The sequence below is a fragment of the Syngnathus acus genome, chromosome 2 (genome assembly GCF_901709675.1).
Source record: "Syngnathus acus chromosome 2, fSynAcu1.2, whole genome shotgun sequence".
NCBI lineage: Eukaryota > Metazoa > Chordata > Actinopteri > Syngnathiformes > Syngnathidae > Syngnathus > Syngnathus acus.
Window position 1 is genome coordinate 12,158,981 of NC_051088.1, and position 17,714 is coordinate 12,176,694.

Sequence of the window (17,714 nt, forward strand, 5' to 3'; positions counted from 1 at the left end):
ATAGTGTTTTGTTGCTGATACTGTAACTATAGAATTATATTTCAATGATGACAAATCTTGAATATCATTTACTTTGTGCGTGACTCCTTGATTAAGATTGTTTCCTTGGTAACATTAGCCCAATACTCTCTGGCGTGGGATTTTCATTTGTGCGTCAGTCTTTATGTGGGACCTTGGACTGCATGTGCACGTGGTCAGGGGGTGGGACCAATTTTTCATCCATTGAGATGAATGAGCAATACTGGTTGTGAGAATGTCCCCTCCATTTTTTAGGCCAAATTCCACGCATTCAGTACGGTTGTCCTTAATTAAAGACGATAAAGCAATATAGAAAATGGATGAGTTGATCACTGACATTTCCTAATATAAATAAACATATCAATAGATAATACAGGAATGGCCAATTACAGTATTAGCAAACCCTATTCGGGGCCCACAATCTCTTAAGAGGAAGGAAACAGATTCTGTGCTTTACACACAGCTAAAATTCAGCATCGAGCTGATTCATATAATCATAATTCTAAACTGTCTTCCTCTCCATAACAAGCAATGCCTTGAAAAAAAAAAAACATTTAAGCAGCTTAAGTGTCAGTGACGCAAGTGAAGCCATAACACAACGTATTAGACTTTGAATTGTCCATAGGTTGACCATAACACTGCAGATTTCGAGTTGAAAAACTTGGATGAAATATTGAACACAATGATTTTAATGTCCCATGAGTGCTACTTTGTAATGTATATCATAAGCGATCTATTCTATTATGATATTTTCCCAATTATCCTTAAACCACAGAAATAATGAGTCATTTTGCCTCACTTGGATCTCTGTCGGGTTTGCGGCGATGTTGAATTAACACAATCTCTGTCATTGCCACGGTAACCTTGGCAATCATTTATCTAACGTAATTAAAAAAATTACACTATGATGTATGAAAGTGCAAATCATGAACTGCGTAAACATTTTCTCCTGCATGCGCTTTCCACCCACAGTTTCAGTCAGCACCTGCTCATTGTTTGAGGAATCCAAAGAATATGCTGGACTTGCTGCACAAAGGAGATTCAGCCTGGAGTTGATTTTCCCATTATTAAAACCTTAGATGAGGTAATTGACTTCTCCCTCCCATGGTAAATATAGAAGCTATCTCTTAATTAATACATCATTCAAGTCATGTCCACTTCCAGAAATAACTACAAAGTGTCTTTCAAGTCATTCATACTGCCCACTCTGGAAGGATGAATATTTTTTGTTTTTGGCTTCGGGTGTTATTCCGAACACAACTCAGCATGCTACGATATCCATTTTACAAGGTAACGCATAATTGGCGTAGTACCAGATCTCTTCAGCACTCACCCTTCCAAGCCGTGTTTGCCTTTACTGTACATTCCCCAGTAACCTGGAGACATCTGCATTTCACGTCCACTACTTTCACTTACTGTGGTAAACATGCACACGGCCACACGCAAGCACACATCTGTAAGCTTGGTCTTACTCATCTCGGTCATCTGTCTCAATGAAAGAAAAGACATGTATCAAGTATGTTTGTTTCGAGACGAAGAGGGGCCCCACAGCGACCTCAGCTTTGGATCTGATGTTTATGTAACCATAGCAGCAGTAAAGAAAAGCTTCTTCCATTAAGACCATTAATAATCCTTTCCGAGGGACAAAGTGAATCATAAACTAAGGGAACCTCAAAGTGCTTGATAACAGAGTCTAAGTTTGTCATTGACGTCATTCACATCACAACTTTGTTACAAAGCGAATTGGAAATTTTGAAAATCCAATGTGGCCCTTGAGTGTAAAAGTTTGTTGGTCAAAGTTGCTCGGTCCCAATGTAGCCATGACGTCTCCTGGTGACCTTTTGTTATTTCAGACTTTGTGTTAAAGGCAAAGTCAGCCCAGATATTTTCTTTGTAATAATGCGTTCTGTGCAGCCTAACTAGTCGAAACACAGTGTTCTGGTTAATGTTTTGTTTGTGAAATATGAATTATAAAAGTAGAATCCGCCTGTTTTTATCTATCTTAATCATGACCTGATTGTTGTGAATCGATCATGATTACGTCATGCAGCTTCCAGGGTACAAGCTGGTTTTCTTTTTAAAAGCAACATTTTGGACAGGCAAAAACTAAAAAAGACAGAATGTATATGAAGCTGTAAAAACAACCAAGCTGAGAAGTCAGTCACTATACATTTGTCTCAAATATATAATACCATTTTGAGACCAGTTTTGAGAATACTGAATGCACTCAGCAGTCACCAGCATGACTTGCCAACTTCCTTTGTGGTGCTCTGCCACAATATGAGTTCATGCAAATTATGATTATTATTAAACATCAGCGTACATCATTCAGGACCTCATTTCCATTTCTTTTGCTGCAACATGTACCAGATTTCACAGCTGGATGCCCGGTCGTGGGATTTCTCTTCTATTGCTTGCTTTGGTGGCTATTACAGTCTCTTGACCCCACCTGACTGTCACGATCTTATTTATCAAACAGTGACTCTGTGAAAGGCACTTGTCTTCCATTCTGCCTTACCTCAAACAACACGGCAGACAGCTTTCGAGACCCGGTTTCCAATTGAGCTCAATGGGAATTATATTTGGAGTTTTGTAATTTGCACTTTCCGACAGGATTTTGACGTCATCTTCTCAACCTTCCTTTATAATGCTTCTCCTATAAGTTTTCACACCAAGTCCAGAACTGTGTAAAGCACAGGTGTCAAACTCAAGGCCCGGGGGCCAGATACGGCCCGCCACATCATTTTATGTGGCCCGCGAAGACAAATTGTGCTTCAAATTCGTGTGTCATTACTAGAATTGCAAATTGTCTTCACTTTTAATATCTTCTTTTTTAAATATTTGACCAGTTTTTACTCGTCTGATTTGAAAACGAGTTATTTGTCAGTTTGTTTTGTAGCTTTTACTGCATATAATATGAGGTGCTCATACATTGATTTGGGTTGACAGTCATAATGGCGCTCCGAAAGAAGCTATGACTACAATGCGGCTCGCGAAAAAAACGAGTTTGACACCCCTGGTTTAAAGGTAACCAACAGTAAGTTGATTTGTGAATATACAGTAAGATAGTTTCATACTGTGGTGCTCAAGTGTTTTCTTTGGATGTACTGTTTAAAATATAATGTATCTGACACATTTGGAGTGCTTTTGCAAAGAACAAAGGGCAAATATTCCCAAGTTTTGCTGGTAGACTCCCACCCAAAAGGTTTCGATAAAACAATAAACAATAGTCATCACTTGGCTGCATCTGCTGACTTGCAGTTCGGTATGAATTACACTTTGAGGCTACTGTTAAACTATTATTGATTTTCGTATTGGATGGAACAGGGTGAACTTGGTGAAATATTACAGTATTTGATGCCATTTTTCTGCCAGGACTGTATTGTCAATTTATTTTCATCAACTCACTCTTCTTTTTTTAAGATGGAAAATGTGCATGTCTATTTTGTAAGTACGGTTTAATTTGCATGAAAGCTGAGAGTGCTTCTATTGTCACGCCGTCCTGATCCTATTCCATTTGCGCTGCCCCATTGAGCTGCTGTCTGTCACATTCATCTTAAACAGATGACTATGGAGCATCATACTTTTTGTTTTTTTGCTGTACTTTGAAGTATGCATTATAGCTGATAACATTAGGAGGATTGTGATGGGCCGAACCAAGCACAACAAAAAAGGATGCACTATTGTTTTGGCATACAGTTTCATCATACCTCAAGGCTGGACAAAACAGTCATAAATCAACTTTAAGTATGGTCTTGACAGATGACTTGACTGAAGGCCACAATTCTGTATTCTTGAATAAAATAAAACATTTGATAAATATGAACCTAGCATAAAAGTTACATTTTGTTGTAATGTGGAGTATGGTTTCTATTTAATTACAGTGAATGTTGAAATATATTTAACCTAAAAATACACTGAACTTGAGAGAACGGTACTAAAGATTTGAATGACGACTCAAAGAGGTTCTCTGGTGTCCTGAATTCATATCTGTATCTTCTAAAAAGGACGGGCACTGACAATAATATCTCCATCTATTCACCAACAGCAATATTGGCCTTCAGGTTGCCGTGGTAACGTGGTGCTGGAGTTGAGTCAGAAACTGAAGTGAGTGTCCCTGAAACTTGTGAAAGATATTCATCCTGGAGCAAAATAATGGCAGAGCCGAGCTACGGCGCAGAACCTCTGCAGGCAGACAAACAAAGTATTGTGCAAGGTCACTGCCACGCATATACACACACACAAATACACCGATTGTGATCATCAAGAGCGCACGAATATCCTTCAAAAGATGATACTTCACACCCCCTCATTCCCATATCAACATTTCCTGTGTATCACATGACGCAATGTAACAACAAGAATGTACACCTGGATTAAGCTTTTTTTAATTTCCTTTTTTTTTAAAAATGACTTGAAAACGTTGCACGTTCCAGGCTGCTGTCCCATAATAAATTCAACAGTGCAATAGCTGAGAGGTTGAAACAAACATCAAATAGAAAACATGATTTAAACTGTGACCTAAATACCCACTTGACAATAAAGTAAATACTGTAATCAGTCTATATGTATGTATCTTTATATGTTCTGTTTCAGAACCATAGATGCCAGTTCAACTGTTTGGTTTGCCATGAATTTTTAAAGGACTTTCATTTAAAATTTAGAACATGATTATTAGTGTTATATATGTTATTGCAGGACTCAAACAAATGTGTGCTGCTGCCGCACCCTACACAGGGTCACGACTAGATAGAGATAACGATGACATAGCAATTGTCACTAGAGTAATATTTTATATTTTCTGCAGTATTTCCTTGCATTGGGAAAAAAAGCAGCTATGAAATAATACAAAGAAATTCAAAATTACTGCCAAGCTAATACCCCAAAACCTTTGTTTGTTTGTTTGTTTGTTTGTTTGTTTGTTTGTTTGTTTGTTTGTTTGTTAATGGGAGTGGCTGCGTGGGGTATAAATATTATGATATTTTATTTTCCAACCATCAAGTCACATCTTAACTCTTTGGGAGAGGTATTTAGTTGTTTTTTTTTTATTGTTGAATTTTTTGCTCAAAGTAACCAACGAGTTAAAATGCAAATTAAATGATCCCGTGTTAATAGATACATCAATTGTAATATACCGTGCCACCAATTTATAAACCAAATGCTAACGCAATAGACAGTGCAATCAATCAAATTAGGTAGAGTACATTAGGTAACGTCACAAAATGTATTTCAAAGAAAAGAAATACATGAAATACTGACTTTAAATTATATCCTTACATTGTAAGTGCTTAAAAGCTAGGAGAATTTTATTCTCCCTCACGTAATTACGTCATAACCACAGAAAATATTTGTATAAAAACAGGAGGCTAAAAACAAAAAAAATCACGTATGCGGTGTTAAGTCAGCGTCCCTTGTCGAAGTTTCTTCACCAAGTTTCTTACCCACTTCGTAACGGGAAGCTGTTATTCAAGCCGTAACCACAAGAGGGCAGAAGTGTACCGTTGTCAAACAAGGACTTTAAATGTTATTGCAGTTGTATTTTTGCTCTATACAACTTGCTATGGTGGCTTGCCAATAAAATATATCAGCAAAGTCCAAGGGTATTTAATTTGAATAATTTAGGAAATAAGACATAGTACTCAAGTATTATAAACTTTCATTCATTATTGAAATGATCGTTGCAGCTCCCATTTGGCTGTTGTATATTAGAAACGTTTATGAAAAACACTTTAAAGTAAAATGGGGGGAAAAAATCTAATCAGTTCTACTTTGTGCCGGTGTCGTTCGGGACATTAAACACAAAATGACAGTTTGACTTATGTGGAAGTCGGGCAAATTGTTGAAACACAATTAGCAGTGGAGCTCCACAACAGTCAATCTTAATATTTGTGTAGCAATATAGATTTGACAAACAATCCCCACCAGTGGTAGTCACGCTGCCCACATTAGGTCTGTAGTAGCAATAAAAATCTTTCCTCTGGGAATTTGGAGATACTATGCAAGCCTAACTTACTTTCATAACAATTGCGTAGGTGTGTGGGTGTATCGTCCATCACCACGAATTATCTGTTCTTTTTATTGGCCTTACAAACTTAAAATAAAAGCATCCTTGGTCTGTCTAAATTAATGGTGATGAATTGTGGCGCTTTGCAATTGGTAGTCCTGGCTCGCTGCTTAAATCGATGTGACCCCAGTGACAACAACTCAAAATCATTAATATAAGAAAAATGGAATTTATGTCACACAGTCAGTTGTGTTTTGGAGGTTAATGTGAAGCGACTCACCTCACACTCAGGCACATGCTGTCATCCTCCCTTTGCACATTTGCCAAGGTGTTGTCACCTCAAAAAGTTATTCTTGTTCCCATAGGAGAGTTTGTAAAAGAATACAAATACCTGCGTGTTGACCTCAAGAACATTAAATAACACGTCCTACACTAGTAGTGCTCTGGTTTCGCTCATATTTTTATGTTCTGCCCGTGCTGACCTGTGAGAGCTTATTCAAGCAAATAAGAAATCTCAATATGAGAGGAAAAGTTTTTTTCTTTTAATTTTATTAAAGGTGTTAAACTGTCATGTTATTTCAAAAGAACTTTCAACACAATGTTTTTTTCTATATAACTCACCTCGTGTAAGAAGGGAAGTGATGATGGATTTTTTTATAGGTTACAAAGTAACAACACAGATGTCCTTGTACTCCAACTATATTTCTTTTCTTTTCAAATTTGACATGTTATGCACAATGGTTTTCTTATCATACATAACAGCTCAGCTCACTCAGTTTCAGAAAAGTGGTGAGACGTGATTGGTTGTGATCTGAGACCTGGCAACTGTGATGTCATTTTCAGTCGGAAGTAAGTGGCAAAATGGCCGCCCCCTGAGATGGAAAAGGTCAATTTTGCCAGTTTAATTCATATTCCACAAATAAAACATAAATCAGAACACTGTGTTTTGATAAGCTGGGCTGCACAGAACATATTATTACAAAGGGAATGTTGGGGTTGACTTCCTCTTTAAACACATCATGGACTGTGGTGTACGTGTTTAGTACATTGCATTCGCAAGACACATTGGAAATAAAGTCAACATTGCAAAACTGACTATAGAGGAACTCTGTGCATCATGGGAGAAAGTCAGAGCTGCTTTTGACATTTTGGTTTCTGCTGATTGCAGTTCGGTAGCTCGGACTAACAAATACATCATTCCTGCATGGTCACTGAGTAATGACAATAGAAAGTCTGCTCTTGTGCGTCCAGTCGGCCTGGTATGCGGGACAAAGAATGATTTCCTACTGTGTGGTGTTGGAACAACCCCCTGCTGGTAAAAGCAAAACAGAGCAAGGGCCAAAGTTACACACCATGTCAGTCAATAGTTTTAACACACTACTACATGTCTCATCCACTTAACCAACAAAAAGAATCACTTTCTTCTCCAAAACTGGCCTCATTAGGTTTACGTTCCTCCATGTTGCATGTTGCAATGCCTTGCTCAAGGATATCTCGACAGTAATAAGCAAGGAAACGACCATTTCTGTCACTCCTTGGCCATTTTCATGACATTTCATTTCATTCAATTGTATTTCAATTTTTGTCCACAGTGGGACTCGAATATGACTTGACCACTCGAAGTATTTTCTCGTCGTATCGTCGAAAAAAGTCATAATTACTACTTTGTCAAAGGAGTGTAATAAAGTACATCTACTTAAATATAGTAACGTAGTATATGTACTTCACACTCCTAGGACGTTTTGTACCAAAGGATGTAATGTTGTGAGTGGGCGTGGCTCTCATGCCTCTGCACGTGCTGTACCGAAGCTCGTGTAGTCCCACGCGGCCGCGAGGAAGCGTGGAGAAAAAGAAAGACGAGCACGGCGGTGCTCAATAGCAGTCGTAATTCAGTATTATATCAGCAAACCCGCAAGCATTTGGGTTAATTGATCACAGGATAATGTCCATTTGGGCTCTATTTTTAAAACAAAACAATTGTCTGTAGTCATTGAACTGGTGGAATCACTGCGCGTTAGTTTGGATTGTCAACCAATCAGCGTCGGCCTTTATGCAACGTAACCGGCAAACCACGCCCCATGTCCTTTGCTAGCTGGACATTTTTTTTTTTGGAAGCCAAATTACTTCCTACACTTGATCCGTTAATGACAGCAATACGCTGACTTTACAATATTAACTGCGTTAAATTTTACCGGGTCATTACAAGAAGGACGTCAATTCGATGAGTTTGGAATTAAAGTAATGAAATGTCAACACGCCCACCATCCATGCTCATTTTATACAAACATTAAATCATGGATGTTTGCAACGGGAAAAAGAAGAGAAAGGTAAGCAGAGGCGGCGGCCGTGGTCTGGTGTGCGAGCGAAATGTGGCCGGAAAGCCGAAACGAGAAGCGGCTAAAGTCCTCCGTTCCCTCACGGTGGAGGACAATAACAACTACCCGGAGCCCATGGAGGAAGAGGAGGAGGACGACTGCTTCTCTATTAGCTTCCTCCGGCCAGGTAGGACAGAGCCTGACATGCTGGTGCCACTGTCTGTGCCGCCCCGGTACACCCTTATCCGGGAAGTGGGCCGGGGGAGCTACGGCGTGGTGTACGAGGCCATCGCCCGGAAAACCGGAGCCAGGTTGGCCGTGAAAAGGCTCCTGTGCGACGCCCCGGAGAACGTCGAGTTGGCTTTGGCCGAGTTCTGGGCCCTGACCAGCCTAGAGAACCGACACCAGAATGTGGTCCAACTGGAGGAGTGTGTCCTACAAAGGAACGGTTTAGCCCAGAAGATGAGCCATGGCAACAAGAGGTCCAAACAATACCTGAGGCTGGTGGAGACCTCACTGAAAGGTACACAAATCACTGGCATTTCTTGCCTTTTAACTGTAGGAAACCCTTTAAAAATACAATTTTGATACCGAAACGTCCAACCTAATCGCATAACATGAATAAAGTCGAATATATTTTATACCAAAGTTCAGACTGAAATAGTACAAATACCATTAAAGATTTCAGTATAAATTCCTCGCTAAATTTCTGACTTATATTCAAATATATTTATGCACATTGAGTTGCTGTTTTTCAAACATTATTTCCCCATCCATAGGCTACATAATATACAGATGACCACAAAGGGAACACTGCTCTTAGAAGTGTACTTGGCAGCATGTTGACTCGCTTTAAATCTCACAGTAAACACTTTATGATGTGTCCCTTTCACATAAAAGCCAAAGACTCTATAATAACTCTTTGATATAACCTACTTATCACTGTGCTTTTGTCCCAGCTCAACAGTCCTCCATGCGTTTGCTTTTCTTTTAATAGCACAGCTCTTATGTAAGAATGTAAAATTTACCTCCATGTGCCATTCTTTGTCCCCCATCAAGACAAAATGGAGTAAATAAAATTGGATCACATTGCAGAGACTGGATGGGCCTTTTAGGTGTCAATTGTTTTAACATTTAGCTATCATTGCTAAAACGCAACACAATCTGCTAACGTCACAGTTCATGCACAATTTTAAGTATTCTCAGGTAAAAGGAGATGGACAAAAGTGATCAAATCAATTGCGATGACTATATTAACCCCGATTCCTAAAGCTTGCAATTTACAGAACCAAAACAACCATCATATTCACTTAGAGAACCTTCTGGAAGGGAAATATTGTTCCCGTAGTACTACATGGACAATGTTTGGTATCACTTGCTGTTTTGTCATTGTTTGTGGTGTTTGTAAGTCTAATGTAGCATATTTTCCTGACCCTTAAGCCTACCTTAGCTAAGAATGGTGTTTTAATATCAGAAATAATATGACTCTTGACCGACAATACATTCTTCATTCTTTTTCAGGAGAACGCATTGTTGGTCAGCCGTCGGAACCATGTTACCTCTGGTTTGTCATGGAGTTTTGTGAAGGCGGAGACCTCAATCGATACATCTTGTCTCGTCGACCCGACCCCCAGACCAACAGGAGTTTTATGCGCCAGTTGACAAGCGCTGTGGCTTTCCTGCACAGGAACAACATTGTTCACAGGGACCTGAAGCCAGACAACATTCTAATCACACAGAAATCCGGTGCACCAGTTCTTAAAGTTGCTGACTTTGGCTTGAGTAAAGTTTGCGCTACAATGAATTGTAAGAACGCTGAGGAGTTGCCCGCAGCAGGTGTTGGTAACAATGAGAACAACATTGTCAACCTTAACAAGTTATGGTTGTCCTCTGCCTGCGGCTCAGACTTCTACATGGCCCCCGAGGTGTGGGAGGGCCACTACACGGCTAAGGCGGATATCTTCGCCTTAGGCATCATCATCTGGGCAATGATCGAGCGGATCACTTTCATTGACGCCGAGTCCAAACGGGAGCTGTTGGGCACCTACGTACGCCAAGGCTCGGAGATTGTGCCCGTCGGCGAGGCGTTGTTGGAGAACCCAAAGATGGTCCTCCACATTCCTCAGAGGGCCAGGACCTCCATGTCAGAAGGGGTGAAGAAACTCCTTCAAGAAATGCTTGCGTTCAACCCTCAGGAGCGACCCGACGCCTGTCAGCTGGAGGTGCTGATGAATCGGGTCACGTGTCCCGCGTGAGCATCCCAACTTCTCAACCCCTTCCCTTTTTAAGACAAATTAGTGAAAGAAAGGACTTCTTATTTTCCAGGTAAGATCATCTCAACATTATATTGTCTCATGTTTAACGATCAAATATTCTTATTCATGGGTGATTGGGCCAAACTAAATCTACCTTGTTTGGTTGTTTGACAATCTACAGATTACAATTAAAAATGGAACCATTTGCTTTGGAGCTGTCAGAATGGATCAATTAATCAAGGGTCATTAAATTGATCAACTATTTTAACCCCGGGAGCGCAATACCGTGTTTCAACCACTCGAGCCGGGAACGCTGCCACAATCCCCTTTGAACCCCATATCGTCAAAAAGACCTTATGACATAACTCCGCTCCCAACTATCCGTGTGATTGCTGATGCACTCTGAGCACGCCATTGTGTGCTAGAATCTAGCTTCTCCAGATTAGTTCTCTTGCCGGATGATGAGAAAGCACGTTATGCAACCGGCCTGCATGGCTGCAACTGGTTCATCGAGAAACATGTCATCAGCGCAAACGGGATTAGAGGGAGATCAGATGTTTGTGCCGCCTGGATGTGTCTGTGGTACATGTACGCAGGGTATAACTGACAACAGTCCAGTCACCCTTCATAGACCAGTAATGGGATTTGAAGAGAGCGATGGAAGAGTTCTGCTCAGTTGTGTTGCTGCTCCCTAGTAAATTTGAAGTTATTTGTGATACTTTTGAAGACAACCACATTCAATTGTGATTACATGTCGGTTCTGTTCAGCACACTAAATCAGTCTCACTCCACCCTCTTCCTGGGACACTGACGGTGTCGTTCATTCTTCTAAAGCTTACGGAGGCCGGTGTCTGGAACATTTTGTGCCCTTGCTGCCTGCCGGCCGATAGGCTTCTCCTTACAAACTGGGCCAGCGCCACTTTTAAGTCCCAACCTCTTGCTCATGCATGGCTGACCTTCCTCTTTCATTTCTCTGACAGCAGGATGAGTTTGTCATCTTCAGGTTCAGTGTCTTTTGTAAGTGTGTTTACAAGCAGCTTTCATGCGTTATAAAAAGGATAGGACAACAGTTTTTTGGGGGGTCTACAGGAAATGAAGTTCCTCTGACAAAAAGTTTGAAGGCAGGATACATACGTGCAACAGTATGTTTTGTAATGGCGCTCACAGTCAGAGTGGATGGAAAATGCCTCGTAAAAACCCAACAACGTTTACAAGATTTTGGGAGGAGGTGTGAAGACTCGACTCATAGTTATATAATTCAATTGTGAAAGTAGGCACTGGGTGGCTGACATTTCCTCAAGAGTCAAACTTGAACATCACAAAGAACACTGTTTCAAATGCCACTCTGTACGTGTTGTTTATTAATCGGTTCAAAATAAGTCTAAATTTGTTGCCATAACTTACTGCCGTTGTCGCTTGCAAAGCGGTCAATATGTTGTACTTCCAGTATCCTGTGACAATATCCCCTGTAAGCTCATAACGCCATACTACTACTTTTTTTTTAATGGCATTCTGTGTCTATGCAGACAGGTTCATTTTCACAAACGCTATGAATTATAGATTTAAAAGAGGTGTGGTCACCATCTGTTGTCGAGAACAATAATGTCTCTTTGCTAAAATATTGACTGCTGGTTTTGTGCGTGACTGCTTCAAATGATAAGTTGTATAGTGTGTTATGCAAAAACAATTTGGGGAGGAATGCTGGCCCCAGGATGCTTTATCTGGATTCCAGCTGGAAAACGTAACTGGCATCTTTGCAGCAAGAGGAACATGCAGGCACACACCTACACTTACATAAGAGATAATTAAACGAGAATGGCATCCATGAGAAAGCTGTTGTTTTTTTTGCATGGCCAAAATACGCCCTGAGCTCTTTAAAAAGAAAAAGTCAACACGCCATCCAGTAATCACTGAAAGTCCCACAGTGTCTTGGGGCTACAGGAAACCAACCCCCCACCACTCACCCCAAAATACCAGTCACCACTGGTTTAATTTGAACAGTGTTTACCTTTGGCTTACGCAACAACAAAGAGCTGACGTTCAACTTGAAGCTCCCAACATTTTAAAGCCTTGGCTGTTGACAGGTTTTCTTTCTTTCTTTCTTTCATTCAAATATAAAAGATACTGACATGAACAGGAAGACAAGAAGTTCCAAAATGTAATGCCAAGATAGCTCTGTGAGAGGCAACACGGTGCCGCTGGGCATTGTCAATACATGTACGCCCAGCTTTAGCCAACTTAAGTGAATGGCGCATTGTTTTTACAGGATCAAAATGGCCCTGACACAACAGTGACGTAAGCACTTTCCATATCCCCTGCACAGTCCATCATCAACTGGAGAGAGTGCGTGTGCGCTGCTAACATGACCCACTTGTGTTCCTACCATTTGCAGCAAGTTATGCAACCTAAAAGAGTGACACAGCACTAAGCTGTAGCGTGCTAGCTGCTAGGCTATTCTTAGAGTGCTGAATGGAAAACATTGTATTTGTCAGTCCAATAAGTTGATTTCATGTTTTGTTTTTTAACGGAAAACTTTACCCTTAATTTACCAATGTTTTGAATTACAAGCACGGAACAAATTGAGTTAATAACTTGATTGTATCAATGATCAATAACTCAGTTTGATATTGCTTAGCCCTTACTCTTATTTCTTAATCCATCACAATATTTTGAACAATTTCACTGTTCAAATGTAGCGAACCCATTATGTTCTTATTTGAGAGCTCTTCTAAACTCTACCTCCTCACAGCAACCTTTTGTTCTACATTGTTCTGTGTCTGCAGATTTTGTTTACCGCATGGATGTGGACTCTTGACAAGACAAAGGGAATCCCATCAATTCGAGACTGTGAAGAGCACAAGACTTAATTTCGTACCAATGTGATCGGGTTCCTCGCTTGGGAGCAGCACGCAAACATCTTTCTTCCAGCACCACCCAAAATCTTGAATCTGTTTTGTTTTCTTTTTGATTTGTGACGCACCCGCTATCAGTTTCCTAACGTTGTGCCTTAAGCACGGTCTTCCAACGCTAACACGTAATCACACTTTGCGTTCTCTTCACCCGACTTTCCTGTGTGGAAACGGGGGATGGAGCGCCAAGTGAATGAATGAATGAAAGGGTAGATTAGCAACACGGGAGACTGCAGGGGGTCTCCCAAACGTTTTGCATTTGTATCCACGGAGCTCCACCGAACCTTCACTCTCCATTGTGCATCTGACCAAAGCATGATGTAGCATTTTATGTCAGTCACTTTGCAGTCGTGGTGGACACCAGTGTATTAGGCTACCCTATGTGGTGCGGAGCTACCTCTTACGCAACACTCTTTACCGTTACACACTCAGTTTGTTCAAAACATCCTCAGGTTCTTGTAAACCTCTACTAAACAAGCCCCTGACTAGTTTTCTCGTGGTGGTTGATCTATACTGCTCACTAACATCCTAGCCCGCACAACAGTCACCTAGATGTAATCTAGTTCCTAGAAGGTGTTTTTTTTTTTTAGTTAACGCAACGTTAAGACAATCTCCAAATTTATTAATTGTTTCTTTTAATGACCGTTTTACAAATGCAAGTGTGATCATTCTCCATTGCGTTACATTGGGATTAGTTCCAAATCAAAATGACCAAATGCAGCGAAAAGAAATGAGTGATTTTATAAAAATATCCATTGAGAGCTTTGTACTAAATGATAAAACTTTTAATGCTGTGCAGCAATGTTGAGAGGTTTGGGGGTTATTTGACAATATTTTTATTTTGCTGTGGTTTATGCAGTGCTCAAGCGTAACAAAAGATTTAAAAAGAATCTTAAACTTGAGTTCAAGCTTGTTTCTATTTTATCGTTCCACGTGGGGAAAAAAATTCACAATTTCACACTATGCAAAATGTTTCACTGCCTCGCTGGGAACAATTTACAGACACGTTATTGTGTGTGTAATAAAAATGTAGGACCTCTGCATTTTTCCCCACTGTGTACTGAAATCTTTTTATTTTATGTGTTTTTGTTACTGAAGCTGACGTGAGCCAGTTAGAGGTTTTTGTGTTATTTGTTTTCCTGTAAATATATTTGACAAAGTTTCTTGAAATAAACGTTAAAAGTTGAGTTGATGTCTCATTTATATTCATTTAAAATACATTTACAACAACAATGGATCTGGATGCTTTAAACCCTGCCAAAGACCATGAAGCAGAACCTTGAGCTAAACACCAAACCTCCAACTGGTCCTGGTGAGCTACTCTAACGTGTACTGGACTACTAATACGAGCCGGCCTCTCCCATTCATCATGGTGTAGAAGGTAGCATCACTACACATAGATGAGACTAATCCTAATCCGCAAACCTTTAATCCACTGTGAGAATATACCGTGGGAAGAAAGTGCGTCATTGTGACCTGCCATGGATCATGACCTCAATCATGACGTTTACCAGGCTGAGCTCATCCATACAGGGACCATGACACAGCATAGACCCGGACGGGGTTTAGGAGTTTCCTAGCTACATCCTGTACAGGTCGCAATCAGATGTCCTTTTTTAGCGGCCTGTAGCAGATTTGGCAGTTGATGCTCTCCTTGTTGTTTGCCGGCATCGCATTTGGTACTTTCTACACTGGCTGGCAGGGCAGTAAATTGAAGTTTACTACCATTACTCCCTGGTTTTCTACCAATTACACATCAACCAAAATGGTAATAAAATGATAAGGTTCAGAAAGATTGTTCTGTGTAAACATCTATTATCCCGGGGAATAGACCTCCTACAATGAAAATTGGTCAAATATATTTTTTAAAATATATTTAAATACACTTAACATTATCATGAACCGATATCTGCATGTGCTACTAACTACTGCTCCATTCAGCATTATTTTTATTTATTAAAAAAAAAAAAAAAAAAGGTTATTGCGGAAACAAATCAAGCCAAACTTCTCTATCGAGGGGGGCTAGAAAATACATAACATGCACAACATTTGGAACATGATGTTCCAGCCTGCCAGCTGTCATCAGGTTGTCATGAAAGCGCAGTTTATTGGATGGAGCACTGCTGCCCCCTGCCGATCAGATCAGCATCGTCATCATTTTTATCATCGTCATTATCGGTGCTATTATCTTTCCGTCCATTCCATCTATATACTGAACCGCTTATCCTCAATATAATAATAATAATGATAATGTTTTCACAACGATTAGTGATTATAAATCAATCCAAAACACACACGCACGCAAACACAGTATTTGCACAAGCTATTAGGTTAATCTTAAAACCCAAAAATGTAAACATCATTAAAAACAAATGAAAATATTTTCTGAAATCAGGGAGAAATATACTAACAGTGACACATCAACAAGGCCTTTTGTATATAAATGGAAGATGGAACTATCCCTTCCTGCTCTAATCCATCACACATTAACCTTCATCTCCTAGCAAATGAAATGATATTTTATATCTACCTGGAGAAATGGTGAGACCTTTTGATTTAGGACTTGGCTGATCTCTGCAGCTCTCAAACAGTTCCCAGTGCTGGCCATGTATTTCCTTTGAATTGAGGGATAGATCACAGCACAAGAAGTGAACATGAGGCTTTTGTATGGATTAGATTCAAATGGATGTGCTCATACGGAAGTCTCATGTCTGATCCTGCAGACCAAGCAAGTATCGCATTTAGACTGGTAGATCACCTTTGCACTGCGTCCACTTAAATCATGGATGCTAAGACACTCCTTAGGAATATCCCTGGATTAAGGCCAGAAACCCTCTCTGAAATTGTTGGCAAGACACAAAATCAATGGATTGATACTTCCTGTCGGCTTTGGCTGTTGTTCCTTAGAACAAGCCAAGACGAGGGCACCTTGACAAGCTAACATACGTCCTCGAGCGCGTGGCACTGTTGATTGCACACAGTCTCATCAGCCGTCCTGTTGGACATGAAAGGACCATTTCAAAACATGTGATAAGTAATTGCAACAAAAGCATAATGGCCGAGATGATTGCAGCTCAGATGATGAAACGAGACATCCAAGTCGATTGATTACAGATACACATTTGAAAATGTTTCATCTATTGCGTGCTTATCAATGTGGACAAATTAGATTTGAAGGACTAAATCAGTATTAATCTCAGTAGCACGAGACATTTGTCTGGTTCCTTGATGGCGTCTGTGTCCTTGGGATGGACACAGAACTATTTGTGATGCAAAATGACACACGTCATTGAATACCGTAAAAACTGGGGCCACCAACATTTTTCAAGTTGAAAGCTACTTTTTGGCTTAGTGCAAATGGCTACTTGTCAGATGCACACTTCTGAAATTAACAAAAATTTTCAACTCATGTTTATTCGTATGATATTATTATTATTACGTTAGTTTATAATAAATCATTATATTTTATGTTTTATGTCCAACATTTTGTTGTAGCTGTGGTTGTTGTGAAAGTACTGTACGAATTAAGTTGAGTTGAAAATATGCAACACTTTATTCCTACACATCTCTTCCATTATTTACATTTTATATAAATATATATTTAAAAAAACACACACACACACACACACACAATGCCCCCAATGATGTTGAGGTATTTTTGGAACAGGCCCGCAGGCTTCTTATGTGGTGCTAGTTGGCGACCCCTGCCCATAAAACATGTCATCAACGTGAAATGAAATAAATCACATTTTTCAGTTCGTTTCTTGTTTACACTGGTTGAAGCATTTCAATTTCCTGTCCATTCATGTGAAATGGACAGTCAAAGGAAATATTTGTGTATCATTTTACAGTGGATATAAAATGTTGTTCAAATGGCAGCGTTTTGTGATACAGAAAAAAAATAAAATAAAAGTATATAATTTCAAAATTCTTTCCTTATACATGTGACCTATAGTTTTTTCAACTCTAGTGAAAAGAAAAACAAAAGCTTTCAAAGAGGGCAAGTAAAACTAGAGAATGATGCAAATGTGCACACCCTCATACCTGTTAACGTGGCTGCGTTCATAATTAACAAATCTCATTCAAACATGGCAAATTGGAGCCAGCAGACCCCTGTCATCATTTAAAGTGCTTCTGATTAACTCCAAATCCATTTCAGTTCTGGTAGGCCTTTGTAAAAAATCAGTCAAGGCTGTTAGTTGTAATACAAAGT

The 17,714-nt window shown here is 39.8% G+C and overlaps 1 protein-coding gene across 1 annotated transcript; it reads left to right on the plus strand.

Moving 5' to 3' along the window:
• The first annotated feature begins 8,107 nt into the window (after positions 1–8,107).
• LOC119133904 (serine/threonine-protein kinase 35-like) lies at positions 8,108–14,693 on the plus strand. The gene is made up of 3 exons (XM_037270126.1): positions 8,108–8,860; positions 9,859–10,662; positions 13,376–14,693. The coding sequence occupies exons 1-2, from the start codon at positions 8,317–8,319 to the stop codon at positions 10,590–10,592; spliced, it is 1,278 nt and encodes a 425-aa protein (XP_037126021.1). The 5' UTR covers positions 8,108–8,316; the 3' UTR covers positions 10,593–10,662; positions 13,376–14,693.
• Positions 14,694–17,714: the final 3,021 nt, after the last annotated feature.

Coding starts and splice junctions, on each gene's coding strand:
- LOC119133904 (XM_037270126.1), top strand. CDS start 8,317: ATGGATGTTTGCAACGGGAAAAAGAAGAGAAAGGTAAGCAGAGGCGGC. Junction 8,861..9,858: donor GGTGGAGACCTCACTGAAAG/GTACACAAATCA, acceptor ATTCTTTTTCAG/GAGAACGCATTGTTGGTCAG.